The 17,451-nt window shown below is 44.3% G+C and overlaps 1 protein-coding gene across 7 annotated transcripts in view; it reads right to left on the reverse strand.

The window, feature by feature from the left end:
- Window positions 1–1,216: 1,216 nt before the first annotated feature.
- Window positions 1,217–17,451, reverse strand: part of TLK2 (tousled like kinase 2) — a 107,310-nt gene continuing 91,075 nt past the window's right edge. For all 7 annotated transcript variants that reach the window (XM_087854242.1, XM_045814577.2, XM_045814579.2 and 4 more), the window contains 6 exons: window positions 16,780–16,869; window positions 13,113–13,282; window positions 11,768–11,906; window positions 7,404–7,515; window positions 5,458–5,565; window positions 1,217–3,434 (listed from right to left, as the gene is read on the reverse strand). In XM_087854242.1, the coding sequence (XP_087710368.1) occupies window positions 3,261–3,434; window positions 5,458–5,565; window positions 7,404–7,515; window positions 11,768–11,906; window positions 13,113–13,282; window positions 16,780–16,869 (793 nt within the window). In that variant the 3' untranslated portion in view covers window positions 1,217–3,260. The remainder of the gene's footprint in view (window positions 3,435–5,457; window positions 5,566–7,403; window positions 7,516–11,767; window positions 11,907–13,112; window positions 13,283–16,779; window positions 16,870–17,451) is intronic.

Consider the following 17,451-nt stretch of genomic DNA (forward strand, 5'->3'; position numbering starts at 1 on the left):
AACTAGTGTGTGCACCACGTCTCTCCCCCACTTACCCTGGGGCTGATTTCAATTACAGACAGAGCGAGCTTGGGCATGTAGAATGATGAGTAAGTGGGACGGGGGAGGGGCAGAGATTCTCAGAAAGCAAAACTCACCAAGGTGGGTCAAGCGAGGAGCTTACTTCTAGCTCTAGGATTCTGGGAGATGACTATGTTTAAAGAGAATTATTTTCTAAGTTAAGAAACACAGGAGCTCCTTGCTTGCTCATCTTCTCAGCTGAAGGCAAACCTGTCCACACAGCGCTAGAGGAAGGAGGGCGGCAAACCCTCTAAGGCAGGGAGCAGGTGTGCCCGGGTCAGCCACAGAAGTGGGGTGCACACGGCTCTCAAGAGCAAGTCTCCACGTAAAGCTGCCCATCGTCGGATGTAGAAGGCAGAGCCCAATTCCTGCTCATCAAAGACCTGTATTCCTTCCCTTCCTGGGGCCCAGAGCTTTCACCCCTGGATCGTGAGCTGACGGTTGGGCCTTCCCTATCCTGCTCCCTGCAGTCTTCCCACCCACAAGCATTAGTTATTGGCACATCGGAGGTACAAAATCAACACGCTGCCAACATGCCTTCAACGTCCACCGGGACGCAGTCAGCTGTAGGATTTCCCTACGTACCCGCCCCTAGATGCTCAGAGCCCCGTTTGAAGCTGAAGAACTAGAGTAAAATCAAGAGGCTGGGAGATTCACTTCTTAAAACTTATTTTAATATCCTGCCCCCCACCCCAAGTTGGGAAAGTCGAAAACAGTCTGGCTGGGTTTAATTACAAATTAATACACATTTTTTGTCATAGTGTAAAGTAAATCAATTGTGGCAATAAGGGATTGTCCTTGGAAAAAGTGAAACCCATATTAACAAAATATGTCATGGAAGAACCCCACTTAGTGATTTCATTGGCTACTTAAAAATCTAGAAGAGGTCAGCATTCTGCATGTTCTCTGAGGCTAGTCCATGTAGGGAAAGAGGCCTTGCCCAAACCCAAGCAAGCCCAGTCAGCTCCAACCAGGCCCTAGACCCAAGGGAAGCGAGGAGAGAGGGCATACCTTCTTCAGGACGAGGGCAGAAAAGGTAGATCAACAAAGTCCTGCGGCTCCACTTACAAGCCCGTGGGGAGGAGGAGGCAGGAAGTTAGAGGGAAGGCTTAAAGATGCAGCATTCTTTCAACCTTAAAAAAAGAAAAGTTTGGGGAAAAAAAAAAAGTCTCGCAAGATCACTGAATAAGAGAACACAAGGAACAGGACTTAATACTCCGAGTCAGTCTCGACGCCTCCATCTCTTCACGTGTGCACACACCATCCCTCCAGGGCGCTCAGCCTGTGAGACCCTGAGGGACTCTCTGCTTAACAGCTTGAAAGTCACGGTTAAAAAGGTACCACGCACGTGTATTAACACTTGCGATAAAATGGAAATCTGGAAAAAAAATGTATCTGTGGTAACTTGGAAAGCTGGGGGCTCCGAGGGCTCCAGGGCTGACTTCCTCCCATTCAGAGTTCCGCAAGACAGTACCTACCCGACACTGTCTCTCCATGTGGGATCACTCCATCTTCCCCTAAGAGCACCTGGCACTGAGGGCTGTGGGGCAGGGCAGGGCCACAAAACCAACACAGGTGCCAGCAAAAGCATCACCAGTGACATTTCTCACGCGTGAGAGAAAGACTAGAGTCATGTGAGAGCTCTCTACCCTTCCTGACTTCCCTCCCCCTGCCCAGGGAGCTCGCACGCCTGAATGCTGCATCTTTAAATATTTCTGGCTGAGCCCTCTTGCCACATATGTCAGTAACATTCCAAGCTGGCTACCACATGCTCAGGCTCTGGCCTCCTCCCCTCTACTGTCGAGCGCTCTGCTGTTTCAAGGGCACGGTGGGGCCACGCATCTCCCATTTCAGCTCCATGTTCAGTTGATCACACATCTCAGAAACAACCAAATGTTTAAAAAAAAAAAAAGTTCCAAAAGAATGTTCATATTCAAAATACCTATCTCCCTGCAATTCTTTTTTAACTCCACTTGATCTACTGAAGTGAGTCAGACAAAGCCTGTGTGCACACGCACACACAGACGCACACACCAGCACACACCCACAAAACTGAGAGGGCTGGAGGTCGTTTCCTGCCAAAAGATCTAACAGAGGAAAGCTTATGAGCTGATCAAGTTTTAATATCGTGGTTAACAAGAAAGGTACACCAGTCAGCAAGCACAGAGACCGTGGGGAGGACCTCCCGCGTCCTCATTTGGCTCCCCGGCCCATTTTCTGCCTACCTCTGGAAGAGTTCTTGATAGTTACTACATTCAGAGAATCCAAGAGGACTGCATGGACAGATGAACCTTTATTTAAAAAAATAGCACTTCAAATAAATTAAAAGGGACAACCGTCAAGTGTTCAAATTGTGAAGGAAGAGTTGAAAACCTAGAGACTCCAAGCTGCGGGCTTCTAACCTCATTCTTTGTCCGACGGCAAAGCCCCACACACCTCAGTCCTCCCACTTAACGCTTTCCCTGCTGAGTTGAGGGAAGCGATTGCAAACAGGAGACCAGACGGAGGAGAAAGCTGCATCTGACTGGAATGAACATTGCCACGTACTTGCTAATACGGGTTTCACTTTATGACCAAATGTATTCTTCCAAAAATAAAAAAAGGGGGGGGAGGGAAGCTGCATGTTTTTAAAAATTGAAATTATTTAGGGATAAAACACTAACTCTAGTGCCTTTAACGGGCAATAGCAACTTTTTTCCTCCGAAGTCAAACACCATCCCCAGCTGAGCCTTTGTGCTACAAGCTTTTCAGGAGATGTTACCTAAACTTTATTAAAAGAAAAGAACAAGTTTAAATATAGACACTGGACTAGCCCAGTCTGTATTTTCAAGTCCACATTCTTCATCTGAAGCACTGCATCAGGGACCCCCCTGAGTCTGCATGTTTTCAAGTTCACAGTACATGGAACCAGTTTTTCTTTTTAATTTTTTCCTCACTCAGAGCAGCCACACGCAGTGGCCGTTGACGCCGGAACCTCGGGCGGGGCCTTTTCCTACGAGGCCTGGCCAGAGCTGCCCAAGGTTTCTCCTCAATGAGAATCGATGCTGTCATGCTCTATGGATGGGAAAAAAGCAAGAAAATAAAAGCACCTGGTACAGGTTTCATGAGATCCATTCGGATTCGCTATGTCCCCAACCCGCTGCTGAATGCCATTTGTCCACTCTGTGTGTGCTGAACAGTTCGCGGCCTAGGAGTGGGTCTCAATTCGAAGAACTGTTATTGGACGCCCCCGAGGTCGACGCGATAGCAGCTCCAGCAGGGCTACTCGTGGAGACTGACTTTCGGATGTGAGGCAGCAGGTAGGGGTCACAGGCCAGCTGCTGGACATCGATGCGGTCCTCCTTTCGGTAGGCTAAGCATCGTCGAATAAACGCCTGAAAGGAAAGGTTCTTGAAGAAGCTTGAGGCAGATAATCGTGGCGCTCCCAGAGGGAACCCTGAGGCTCTGTAGTGGCTGCCAGGGTCCAGGCCCGGAGCAAACGTCTTCTACAGAGCAGGGGCTCAGGGCCCTTTCCGGAAATCACCGGCACACCCCGACAGGACCAGGCAAGGAGACGCACGGGCAGCAGCACCTCTCTCTGGCCACGGACTACTTCCTGGAAGGAGGCAGCCAAGCCATTCCTGAGGGGCAATGGGGCATGACCTGACCTCCAGATACCCCTGCCCCAGAGCACAAAGACCAACACCAAAACCACTCTCTCTGCCTCGGCCGGCCTCCCCAGGCACGTGTACCTTACAGTCTTGCGTGTACAAACCATGGCCTCATGTGCACTTTCTACTTCCTGAGGAAGTGAAAACGGTGATGACAAGCCACCACCACAGGCAGGGTGAGGAGACCCACACTTACTAACACTACAGTGTGTCACAGAGTGGTAAATGCTTCCCCTGTGTATCTCATTCTTCCTCGAAATGATCAGGGACACACCTCAGTAGTAAAGGAAACCCTGAACAGGGCTTGTCTCCCCAAGAGTACCGCAGACATAGAATCATACCATGAGTTGGGTTTCATTCGGAATCCTAATTTACTACGAACATGGAAGTTTCCTTGTGCTAGGTACGAAGGCCTACACAGGCTCAGTTTCTACAATTCTTATCACAAAGGCCCTTAAACAGATGATCTGTCTTCTACTTTATAACCAGATAGTTCTATTTAATCAGAGTCTTGTAATTATTTTAAATAAATGAAATGATTTTTAAGAATCTAGAATGTCATTATTACCACCCTCAGGCCATACTTTATATTCGGGTGATGACAATGTCGCAATGTAGGTCCATCAACTGTAACAAACGTCCCACTCTGGTGCAGGATGCTGACTGCGGGGAAGGCTGTGCCTGTGTAGACACAGGGAATACCTGGAAACTCTTTACTTTCTGCTCAGTGTTGCTGAGTCTAAAACTGCTCTAAAAAATATAGTCTAACAAAGTCTATTAAAAAAAAAAACCACACACACCTAAAACATGAGATATAATTTTCTTTTTTCCGTGTTTAATTAATAAACAAAAGTATAGCAACAATCCTGGTTTTCCAAAATCAAAAACACCTATAGGTAGCTGCCTGATTCAAGTATTTGGAAGAGAAGAATAAATTCACAGAAATAGACTTAATAATCCTTGGCCTTTAAAAACGAACCTTTCTTAGTGAGATGTGAAACAGGAGTTAAATGGGTTACCTCGGGTTGGCTAGGATAGTTACTGGTCAAGTAATTCCACCTTGCATTTTCTCTCTACACAGCCGCCAGGGCACGCTTTTGAAACAGCAATCAGATCACACAGCTGCCCTGAGCGTCTCCCATCTCAGTTCCCCAGCTGTCCTGCTGCCTCTCCTACTGACCACCCTCCCCTCTGCCCCGCCTGCTCCGCGGATCTCCTAAGCTTACACTTAACAGCTCAGCTTCACGCACTCCTCTGCGTAGAAGATTCTTCTCCCAAATCTACACACGGCTCCCACCTTCACACCATTCAAGACTGCTCAACAGGTCCCTCCATCACTGAGGCTGTCCCTGACCAGGCCATCAAAAAAGGAGTTCCCGCCCCTCCGTCTTCTTACTTGAATTTATTTTTCACCATCTGAGATGAATCTGTTGCTAGTTATTGTCGGTCTCACAGTTATTGATAATATCACAATAACTACAGTTATTGTCTGTAGTCCATTGCTACACACTCGCCATTCCCTCTCTACGACCTAGACAGTGCCTAGTACTCACCAGGCACCCTGAGTACCTGTTGTAGGAGGAGAGCGGGAGAACAGGGTGGGGGCTGGAGAAGTACACATTCCGAAGGTAGGAGGAGGAGGTTTTGAATGGTTCCTTTTATACTGATAATCCATCCACTATTACCCAGAGAAATAATACAGAAAGCAAAGCAGTCATTTCCTGCTGGCCAACGGGTCACAACTTACCTTTGCTTCTGGTGTTACTACTGGCTTTGGCGGGAACTGCACTTCAGTAGCTTTAAGAATAGTATTTTCTTGTAAAATGTCTTGCTGGGACTGGTTGTGGCCAAAAGGCTATCATACAAAAAAACGAAACAAACAAAGGTGGGCCTCTGGTTAAAATTTAAGAGAACACAATTCAAAACCATAGGGAAGGGAAAGAAGACATGCCTCAGTGAGAATTGCTAGAAAGAACTTTGGAGATGGCCTCCTCTCTCTTTTTATAGGTGAGGGGTGGAAAGGCTCAGAACTTAAGTAACATGCTCACAGGGCACCATCAAGGTTAAGGCAGAGCTGGGACTGGAAGCAGCATCTGCCATATCACAACACCTCTGTTCAGCTTTGCTTACAGCCAAGAAAAATAACATTCCAGCAGGAACCAGCAACTTCTTCTACTCTGATACCTGTAGGCTTAAGTAATACATACATGCACCACCAGCAGACCCAAGACACAGGTAAAGAGAGATGGAAAAGGAAATAAAAGAGAAGGAGTAAGTACAAGGTGGGGGCGGGGGGAGAGCTGGGGCTATTTAAGGGCTTCATCTGTGCCCCAACGTGCCATTTTCTTTTCTTTTCTCGCCCCCCCCCAAAGATTTTATTTATCTGAGAGCAAGCATGTGCACGCATAAGAGCACATGGTGGGGGGGGGGCAGGGCAGAGAGAATCTTCAGCAGAGTCCCGGCTGACCAAGGAGCCTGACTGGGGGGGGGGGGGGGGCTCCACCTCATGACCCTGATATCATGACCTGAGCCAAAATCAAGAGTCAGACGCTTAACCGACTGCACCACCCAGGAACCCCAATTTTCTAATAAATTCTTAAAATATAAGTTCAAGTCTAGTGTCATCTCTACAGCACTTGTACATAAGCTCTACCAACACTATCAGCAGCACTTCCACATTATCAGAGAGTATAAACAATAATTAACTCCTCTGGGGGCGCCTGCCTGGCTCAGTCAGTAGAGCACGTAACTCTTGATTTCAGGGTTGTGGGTTCAAGCCCCATGTTGGGTGTAGAGATTACCTAAAAATAATAATAATTAACTCATACAGGCTGGTTCTGAATAGTTTCCCCATATTAGAGAGGTAAGATAAAGAAACAAAGACCAAGGAGAAGTTAAAGAAGAAGGTGAAATCTGAACAAAGAGCTTGGTCTGGGGATTGTAATAAAAATACTGAGAGTCCAGGGGAGTTGCAGAACTCCCAAATGGACTTATACCCACAACCTACACTGTCGGGACCACTGACAAACTTCAGTTATTTGTAAGACACTGACAGCAAAAATATAAGCATATACGCACTGGATCCTAGTATGTATGTTTATTAATAAGGCTCATAAGGAAAACACAAATGTGAAAATTCATTAGGTATAGTCTACTACCTAGGTTATTATGCGTCCAAATGATCTAGCACCTTGATCCAGAGGTAACAATGAATATGTCGTAACACCACACCTCCCCAGGGGTGTACAGAAAACAGAAAATAGAAAGCATGCTTTTATTAATAACAGCTTTAACTAATGGGGTGGCTGGGAATAAAGAGCCCTATAGCTATTTCAAGTTTCAGTTCTTGGGACCTTAAAGAATGGCTCCTGGGACGACTGTATACTTTAAATAAACTATTTCACATAATTCCTTGTATATATTATCAGAAACAAAACATATCCTGGATCTAATTGAAAACAACAAAAATGCATGTTTTCAATAGCCCAGTGGAATTCATTAAGTACTCTAGGGTTGAAAAGTTCTGCTTATGCATAAAGCTTTTATTACTGTCTGTATTTTCTTCAAACCACAACTTTCAGGATTCTATTCTGTATAACCAAATGATTAATTCCAAAATAACTGACACCATGCCAGTCTATACATGCGGCCCAAGACAGACATCAAGCCACCACATCTGACCTTCTTCCTTACCTTCCTTCCATAAAGACACTGGTAGAAGATCACACCCACTGACCAGACGTCAACTTTATTTGAGATCTTTGGTGGCTCTTTCCCAACCACAAAACACTCTGGTGGTAAATACCTGGGACAAAAGGAAAATAAAAATTCTTAGAAAAATGATTGTATAAATTAAGGACATGTACAAAAAGGCAAAGTAGAAGACCTTGTAAGAAATAAAAATATCTGAACTTTAACTGAAATTTTGCCAAAAATGCAACTTGGGCCTAGCCGGGGAAAGTCCGTGAGAAGACACTCTAACTTAAGGAGGCAGTCATGTCCTAAAAGCCTTAAAATACACTTCTCGACTCACTGAGAGAGAGGCAAATATTCCCCCAGCCCAGCATCCTTTCCCAGGGTTGTGCCCTAATACAAGTGTCACTCAACAAGTTCCAAAAAGGAGAGACAACACAAAAGAGGTTCACTCCCTTTTACGAGAGCTGCAGCAACAAACATCAAAATGCAACCCAAAGTGGCGCGGGTTTGCTTTCGCACTAAGAAAGACGACTGTCTCTAGAATAACTATCTGTAAAGTCAAATGAATTCAGGACCCCATATGAATCTCTGAGGGGACAGGCTGTCTGCCTTCTTAAAGTAGCCTGTTTGCAAAATCTGGACTGGGAGTAACTACAACCTATAATAAATGGTGATATTACAGTCCAAATTATCAAAGGTATTTTACATCTCCCACTTGAAGAGTGACCAGGGGCTTACTGGAAGTCTAACAAGTAGGGGAGAAAAAGCCCAACAAACTAGTAGTTAGCACAATTCAATCCTCATCTGAATTCCTTCCCTCCCCACCCACCCCTGGCCTCTGAAAAAGACTAGCTGGGCAGCCAACCACACCAAATTGTATGGTGTGGAAGGTAAGTGCCTCTTGGCATTTAGGAAACCAGACAAATATGCTTCCACTCACTGCCTGGGGCCTTAGCCATGGCGCAGCTGGAAGGCAGCATTCTGAAGATAACAGATCGATTTCTGCAAATTTCATGCTGGTAAAAGCAATTCTGTGAAAAATTCTTTATTTTAGACCCTGCTGTGCTTCTGGTATAAAAATTTAAACTTACAACTTGAAGGGGGCCACAAGAGTTGAGAGGCAGAAAATATTTGATGATGGACTTTTTTCTTTTTTAAAAGAAGTTTAGTCTCACGTTCTTGTTTCTTATTTATTATTTTTAACAGACTTTTTGGGATGATTAAGACCACTGACTTACAATATTATTTCACAATGAAAACTGTTAGCCAAAACATACACTGAACTTATGAAGAGGGAAAAAAAGCAAAGAAACAAAAACACAGGAAAAAGAATAAAAAGAACAGCTCTCCCAAATGCCACTAAAACCTTCCTGAACCCGACTTTTCATGGTTCTTGATTCTTCAACATACACATTCTAAATATGATCTTGGATAAATAAAAAATAGAAATCTGATTCCAAAATGATCATTTTAATGTATTTATAACTCTCTTGTGGCGGTGGCAGAGAAAGACAGAAGTTGTTGAATTTATCCAATGCTGAATAAATATTCAGAGTACAAAAAACCTGAATTAAAAAAAAAAGACATTGCCACTGGATAGTACAAATCTGGAAAATCACTTTCTAGGTCTCAGTTGCCCATGTGTAAATGGAGAAATAAACTAGTTCTTCACTCAAATAATACTGAAAATAATAAGCACTCTAATTCCCTATCAAGGACTTCAGGAGAGAGAAGACAGTTCTTTGACACTGCGCTAAATTGTGTTTAAAAACCAAGTTGCATATCCTGTCACGATAAAAATCGTCATAGAGAAGATTCTCAAGGTCTAGTCTACAGGTCATTTATTTAGTAGTATTCAGGGTGCCTGACTGGCTCAGTCAGTGGAGCACGCGACTTCTTTTTTTTTTTTTTTTTAAAGGAGGCTCCACTCGGGTGTGGAGCCTGATGCGGGGCTTGAACTCACAACCCTGAGATCAAGACCTGAGCTGAGATCAAGAGTCAGCCACTTAACCAACTGAGCCACCCAGGCGTTGCAAAGCACACGACTCTTGATCTCAGGGGTGTGCATTCGATCCCCATGTTGGGTGTAGAGATTACTTAAAATCTTAAAATAAAAGTAGTATTCAATGGAGAAGAATTCTACAAATACTGCAACAGCCAAAAATACTGCAAACAGTCACCTAGAATTTGTCGTGTCTTCCCGTCCTGTTTGTATCTCTGAGGACATCACAAGAGGATGACATAGGAGGAGGGTGATTATGACAATGCTTCTACCAACATGGAGACTTTGTAAACTTCACAGGAACCCACGGAATTAATTAACTTTTCTCAGTAGCCTCCCTCTCTACCTCACCTTTTATTATGAAACCAATCTTCAAATATAATCTGAAGTAGAAAGAACAGTAAAATGAACCCCCAAGTGACCATCACCCAGTTTCAATAAATATTAACATGGGGCCAATCTTTGTTCGGATACCTCTTCCCCCCTCCCCCAACAAATTACTTTGAAGCAAATTCCAAACATAATTTTTGTTTAAATTGCAACCACTAAATTTTTAATAGCTCAGCAAATATAGCAATAGGTAGCAACAAGAGAACTAATTTAAATGTTAAAAGACTTCACTTTTTAAAAGAACAAGCTACCAAACAAAAAGCTAAAATCTAAGTTCTAGTGAATTTATACAGCAGAGTATAGACCTGTTTCCAGAATTTTCAACAACAGATATTTTTGTATCATTTAGTGACAGGAACACTAACCCACAATAACCACCATAGTAAATAAACACTGTAAATGTAGCTTCTATTTTAAACCTAGAATCTCAAAGTTTTAATTTAGGGACTGATTTTCACTATAGGTACCTTCTAAAAAATAAGGAGCAATGAAAAGTAGAAATTTTGCGTACGTGGTGTTTTTCCCAGGATTTGATGGTTTCTCTAATATACATAACTTACATCTGATCAGATTGATGAGAATAGAGCTCTTCTCGTGGGTTGTGAATGAATTCCCCCTTCTCTGTCTGCTTCCAATCAACACCCTCATTCCCAGGCAGTCACTATTCTGCTAAAGCCCAGGGCCCTCCAGTCTCAAAGATAAGAGATCTGACCAACAGGGGCGCCTGGGTGGCACAGCGGTTAAGCGTCTGCCTTCGGCTCAGGGCATGATCCCGGTGTTATGGGATCGAGCCCCACATCAGGCTCCTCCGCTATGAGCCTGCTTCTTCCTCTCCCACTCCCCATGCTTGTGTTCCCTCTCTCGCTGGCTGTCTCTGTCGAATAAATAAATAAAATCTTTAAAAAAAAAAAAAAGAGATCTGACCAACAGACCCTGGTGTTTAACAGCATGTGTAACCCCTCCCTCAGGTGCTGCTGGAGGCTTTCTCCACGTTGGAATCACACGTCCAACATGCAGCTTTGTGTTACCACCTCAGAAGTGAAAAGTAAGCTCCATTAACACACCTTTACAATCACAAAGTTAAATGCTTAGGCTGCAGGTATCTTTTACGGTTCTTGCTGTCGAAAGGAATACTAGGCAGAAGTAGGAGAGGTCACAGAGCTAGCCGGGGTAGGGTGGTTGCAGGGAGATGGGTGACAACAGATGGAAGATATGTGGCCCAAAATCTTTTAGAGCATGGCTGAGGAGATGGATAAATTTCCTAGCCACTATGCTTTTCTCCTGTTTAGATTTCAAGGGATGCTGTGGTTCTTTTACATACTCATCTTTCACAACCCCTCAGTTCTCGACAGTCCCCCATTGTCAGGCAACTCCAGAGATGAATCCCTTATCCCATTAATGCATAAGAAGAGACCTGCAATGGGGCACCTGGGGGGCTCAGTCGGTTAAGCGTCTGACTCTTGATCTGGGCTCAGGTCGTGATCTCAGGATTGTGGGACTGAGCCCCGCGTCAGACTCCGCACAGGGTGTGGAGCCGCTTAAGATTCTCTCTCTTCCTCTCTCCCCCCATCTTCTCTCTCCCTCTCTCGGAAAAAGAAAAAGAGAGAGAGAGAGAGAGAGAGAGACCTGCATTTGTACCAAAAATAATTTAGGGCCATTCTTTAAATACGCATGAGCAATCTCATTCTCTTCCTACTCCATAGGGCGAGCCCTAGGAAGAAAGACACAACTCCAACGCCTGGCCATACATGACCTCTCTCAATGGTATCCAAAAAAGGAAAGAAAAATTAATTAAATTAAAAAAGTCAAACTGCTGGAAAGACAGTAATATTTGGGGAGGAAAGTCTACTTTGGTTTACAGCATTTTTGCCTAAGACAGGATGTAGACATTAATGATTAATTACCAACACTTCAGTATAGCACAGCCTTATCTCCGCCAGCCATCCTGGCAGATCTCCCGGATACCTACCAGTAAGTACCAGCACCTTGTGACGTTAGCTCCATGCCATCCACTGAATTGTAGCTATCGTCATCCATAATCTTGGAAAGACCAAAATCCGTGATTTTTATCTCTCCACATGCTGTACCATTTACTAAAAGAATATTACCTAAAGAGATGAAAACCTTCGTGAATAAAAAGAGACTTAATTATAAGAGAAAAGTTCAAGGTAATAACAGACAAGAAGGGGACAATTGAACTCGAACTCTTGCACGTAATAGCAAACATCTAAATTCCTGGAATAAAATGGTCTGGACTCTGGATGCTGGAGGAGAGTCCTCAGCGCCTGGCTGCAAACTTCCATTTTCCAAGAATCACCTGCTAGATGTGCCAAAACCACCACTATGAGCAGTGGGAAAAAAATACTAACTCGCCAAAGTAAAATATCACTTGGACAGTTGGTCAAAAATGGTGGGAAAGTTTCATCTGAACTTTCAGTAACGATCTCTAAACAACCCTGTTTAGAACAGTCGTTTCAGGACAAAAAAAACACAACAACCACCACCCAAAAAAACATACAAGGGAATCAAAGCTAGTACCACAGTGCCACCTACAGCTCGTACGCCGGGAGAATGTATTGGACCCCATCACACAATGGCCATCGTTTTAAAATTACTTTGTTGTAATGAGTTTTTTAGTCATTTGAACTGTATTAGAACATTAAAGAATAGTAAATAGTGAGATTTAATATGCAGCTACCAGGAGAGGAAGGCAGAGTTAACAACTGCCCACCAGGCGGTAAATGGGAACCATCTCCCGAGCACCCAAGCCCAGGCGGCGCCAGCTGTCTGCAGGGAACAAACGCAGACTTCTGAACAACAGCCCACGATGCCGACAACAGAAAACAGAGGTAAGGAGTCTAACTAACTGCCCTCTACTGCTCGCTGAGGTCTACCGTACAAAAAGATGAAGAACTGTTGGGGGTTTAATGAAATGGGAGGCACACCTGCAAAATAACTCGTTCATTTGGAGGCACTTACCAGAGAGACTTGGAGGAGAGGAATGGCTCCGTAGGGTGAGTAATGGGAAAACACAAAGCTGAGCCTGCCAGAGCAGTTCCTTCTAAATCGGGCTGACGTCATGACCTGCCCTGGCTCTAAAGACAAGGGCATTGTTTCTCCCGAGCATTTAATCCAACTCCCCATCTCAAGCCCAGGACTGCCGGGCCAGGACTCTGTTCGCACACCTGCCTGGGCACAGCCAGATGCTACTAGGCTTCCAGGCTCCCGCCACATTCTCTAACTTTGTAAAATTACAAGTCACTTTGAAGACCAGAGAAAAGCCATCAATACGGTCACCTAAAAGTTAGACATACCTGGTTTGAGGTCATAGTGTATGATGGGAGGTTTTATTTCATTTAAGTACTTTAAAGCATTCACAATCTGCATGATAATGGACCGGGCCTCTTTCTCCGACATTAATTTGTGCTGTTTCAGGTAGAAGTCCAGATCATTTCCCTCACAGTATTCTAATACTGTACAAAACCTAAAGACAAATATAAACCGACATTTGACTGTGGGAAAGAGCAAGCAGATTAAGACTTCTTACACCAGCCCCAGTGAAAACTTCAGGTAATTAGCTTCTTGCTCTGTTGTTCTTCATTCGTTAAAGTCCAGTTCTATTCTTTATTCAGTAGTAGCTACCCAAGTGGCTGACAGGAAGGAACTGCATTCTCCCCTGGTGAAGAGCCTTCACACCCTCCACGCTGGAATCTGTTGTGCTACAGTTCATCCATGACACACGTCTTAAGTCCAGACTATATGAACACCGACTAGAACTGTATATGTACGTAAGCTAGACACCTTTCCAGAAGGGTCTCCTACACATCCCTGCCGTGCTCCAGTTCTAAACGAGCATACTGTGGTCAAGGACACAATTCTCAATGCAAACATTTCATATGACCCCGAGGGCTGACAGTAAGACAGAATCTATGGTTCGCCCAGGTCCCAAGAATTGGTTTCAGGTCATGTCTCATGGCACTTTGGCACAATACCGTACTATAATCTCTCCTTGCTAAACACAAGGTGTAAAAGAACTTTTAAAAGCACAGTATCGGGACGCCTGGGTGGCCCAGTTGGTTAAGGGTCTGCCTTCAGCTCAGGTTATGATCCCGGGATCCTAGGTTCTAGCCCCCCCCCCCCCCCGCTGGCTCCCTGCTCAGTGGGAAGCCTGATTCCTCCCTTCCCTCTGCCTGCTGCTCCCCCTGCTTGTGTGCTCTCCCTGTCAAACAAATGAATAAAATCTTTAAAATAAATAAATAAAAGCACAGTACCTGTGGTTCTAACAAATGTGTTATTACATAGTATGAGTTTCTTCCCTCCACTTGTATCAATACATCATATAGACCCAAATTTAAAACTACATACCATTTGTGGCATTAAGGGTCATGTGTCTATCTTCCAAGGCAGTTATAAACCAAAGTAAGGCTTCCTGAATTTGAGTATTCCTGAGAGATGAAGACCTTTTAAACTATCCTAAGCTGTGATAATGTGGGTGTTATCACTCAGGGTCTAGTCAGGAAATGAAGAACACCCGAGTATTTAAAAGAGAGGTTTTAATTCAGGGCACTGATCACATGGATGATGGAAGAGCTGAGAGGGTAAACTGGCCAGTGAGCCACCCCAGAGATCATCTAGACAGGAAGCCATTAGCACCCTCGGGCCAGAGGGCCAGATGGTGCAACCAGAACTGAGGGTTACCAAGACAGACTGGAGTCACAGTGGGGGGGGGTGGGTGGGTGTGGGTGTGGGTGTGTCTGTCTATCTGTCTGTCTACCCCCACTATCTTGGTCTCCTGAGCGGCTGAACATAGCTGAACAACTGACTTGGGAGCCTGGTCAACAGCCTTCAAGGGTCCACTCACTGAAGACGCAGAGCAGGGGAAGGGTGAGGAGCAGACCTGAGCACAAACAGGCTCAGGACTAGCGTTATGGCCCCCTGGGCAGTCTGAGGCCTTCAGAAAGCACCGCAGTGAAAGGTGGACACACGCAGTCCTGTGGGATCCCTGAACTGAACAGCTTACATTTCTTATGAAACATACTCGGGCACGCTAGCACCCTATTTGAGGATAAATATCAAAAATTTATAGATTCTCTGATCTGAGACGCAGACTCTCATGCTTAGTCAATGTACTCTTTGACCCAAGTGCAAGCTTAAAATAAAATCTCACTTTAACACCCCAACAACTCTCAGATTTTCTAAAATGATGGTGAAAATTCACCATACACACAATAGGAGGAACAAAATAAACTTAAGAATAGCACACAACCAAGTCAATTCCTCAGATCAGTTAAAAGTGTATACACAATTCAAAATTGCAAATAATCCAAGTCCTATTTATTTTTGAGATCTTTTTTATACTTACATTTTGAGGGGTGGTGGTGGCCGGGGGTGTGGGGGTGGTCTACCTAGTATTCAAATAATTTACTCAAAGCAAAAAGGTAGGGCCACCCTGTGGAGACCTGTTCTCTACCTAGATATCATCCATGCTAACCACGCACTGACTATGCCAGGTTCGAGGGCCACCCTTCTGGAAAGAGTACATCCCTGAGCAGGTGGAAGAAGGGATCGTTCGCATTTCCAAAGGGAATTAAGGTCTCCCCCTTTTGGGAACATTTCTAAATGTGGGACGGTTCTCAGCATAGCAATCCCTGAGACAGCTGCTGTCTGGAATAGGCCAAAACGCCTAGAACCACCCTGCAAGGCGAAGAGGAACACCTGCTGGCCAGACCCTATGGTATGTTCTCCTGACTCAGTTCAGACCCCTACAGAGAAAACGTTTCCAAATGCTGAACTGTTTCTAAACCCCCGGAAAACCCAGAGGTAATGCAGTTCACCTATACCAGGTAATAAGACAATGCCTAAGAGTACTAGGGATCTCAGGCAAGTCCTTTAACTTCCCTGGTCCACAGATTTCCATCTATACAAGTGAGAAGGCTGAACTGAGATCCCTTTAAACCTCTAACCTCCTACATGCCTGTGAGGCTCTATTTCACATGCAGCATCGAGTTATGCCTTCATTTTTGCCACATTCATTCCCATTCTATGATAAAATCACATTGCTGGTCCTTCCTTGAAAGGCCCATCACTGTCTATCAGAATCTGCAGCTGGGGCAGAGACTCTCGGACAGTCCACACTCGGTGGTGCGTGTCAGAGGCAGCTGGCAGCAACTTGTGATAGTTACCAAGAGCTGAGAGTTAAATTTTCAGGAATTTTATGAGCTGGATATTAAGCCACCGGTAGGATGAATGGACAAACAAAAGGTGGTATATTCGTACAATGGAATATATTTGGTCATAAAAAGGAACGAAGTACTGATCCGTGCTACGCTAAGGATGACCCTGAAAACACATCTTGTTAAATGAAAGAAGCCAGTCATAAAAGTCCATATACTATGAGTAATTCAAATGAAAGTCTAGAATAGGAAATCTATAGAGACAAAAAAAAAGATTAGTGGCTGCTTAGGGCTGGGGGCAGGGCGGGGGGGGGATAGGGGAGTGATAGCAAAAAATATGGGGTTTCTTTTTGAGGTTAGTGAAAATGTTCTAAAAATGACTATGGCGATGACTGCACATATGTGTGAACATACTACGAGCCGTGAATTGTATACAAGGGGTGAGCTATATGGTATTTAAATCCTATCTCAATAAAGCTGGATTTTTTTTTTAAGTTAGTAGAGTGAAACTAGACATGCTGAGAAATTCATTATCACAGAAACTGTCGAATACTATGAATTAGCCCTATCCGCTCCCCACCGAGCTGGTTGTTAAACGTTTACCAGCACACCATCACACATCCTGTGGCCAAGAGATGTACTGCTGGCCCCAATGTGAATTCACACAGGATCATCTGCCCAGAAATAAATGCACTTGGTTCCCTCAGAGGGTATTTCCTCGACCCAGATTGAAACTCTATTCCATGAGTAGTCAACACACCACAAGAAACCAGTAGCAACTGCTAAGCTAAAATGGCACAGCACTTACGAGTCAGTGTCCAGTGAAAAGTAATCATACAGCTTAACTATCCTGGGATGATCCAGTTCTTTGTGAATCCGGTATTCCCTACATGCATGCCTGTAAACAAAGTGGAAAATTAACATTTTGTATTTTGGACTGTCTTTCAGACCTCTTCAAGGATACTCCTACATATTCTCTCACTGCTCCCTGTTTCTGCCTGTGCATTCCAGTCAGGTCTGGCTGGCCCTTCTATCCTTCCTCATCCTGTTTTCTCTACTGGTGTCTACTAAGCGGTTGAGAAAATAGCAGGTGCTCAAATATTTGTTGAATGACTAGAAGCCAACCCTTTAGCAACCTTTTATTCCTTTCAAGTTCATTCTATCACAGTCTCACCTGTTTGATATTTATACCCAAATATCAAAGCTTTAAAATTATACAGATAGCTTTTTCTCGCCCCTCAAAAGCTGATACTTCCTATCTATAAATGTTTATATCCTGGGCTGCATCAAGGAGATCGATTTTGGCACATAAACTCCTTGGGTAAAAGGGTTACAGATTACAGAAGGCAATTAGCAGTGCTTTGTATTTGCTTTAAGGAGTCCTAGCTCCTCACAAAAAGAATTTAAAGGGCTATCAGCTTTACTTTCTTCTAAGAAAATGTGAAATTGATAAGAAATTATGGAACCCAGGGTGCCTGGG

Source organism: Ursus americanus, chromosome 23, assembly GCF_024610735.1.
Source record: "Ursus americanus isolate L20-20 chromosome 23, mUrsAme1.1.p, whole genome shotgun sequence".
Classification (NCBI taxonomy): Eukaryota; Metazoa; Chordata; class Mammalia; order Carnivora; family Ursidae; genus Ursus; species Ursus americanus.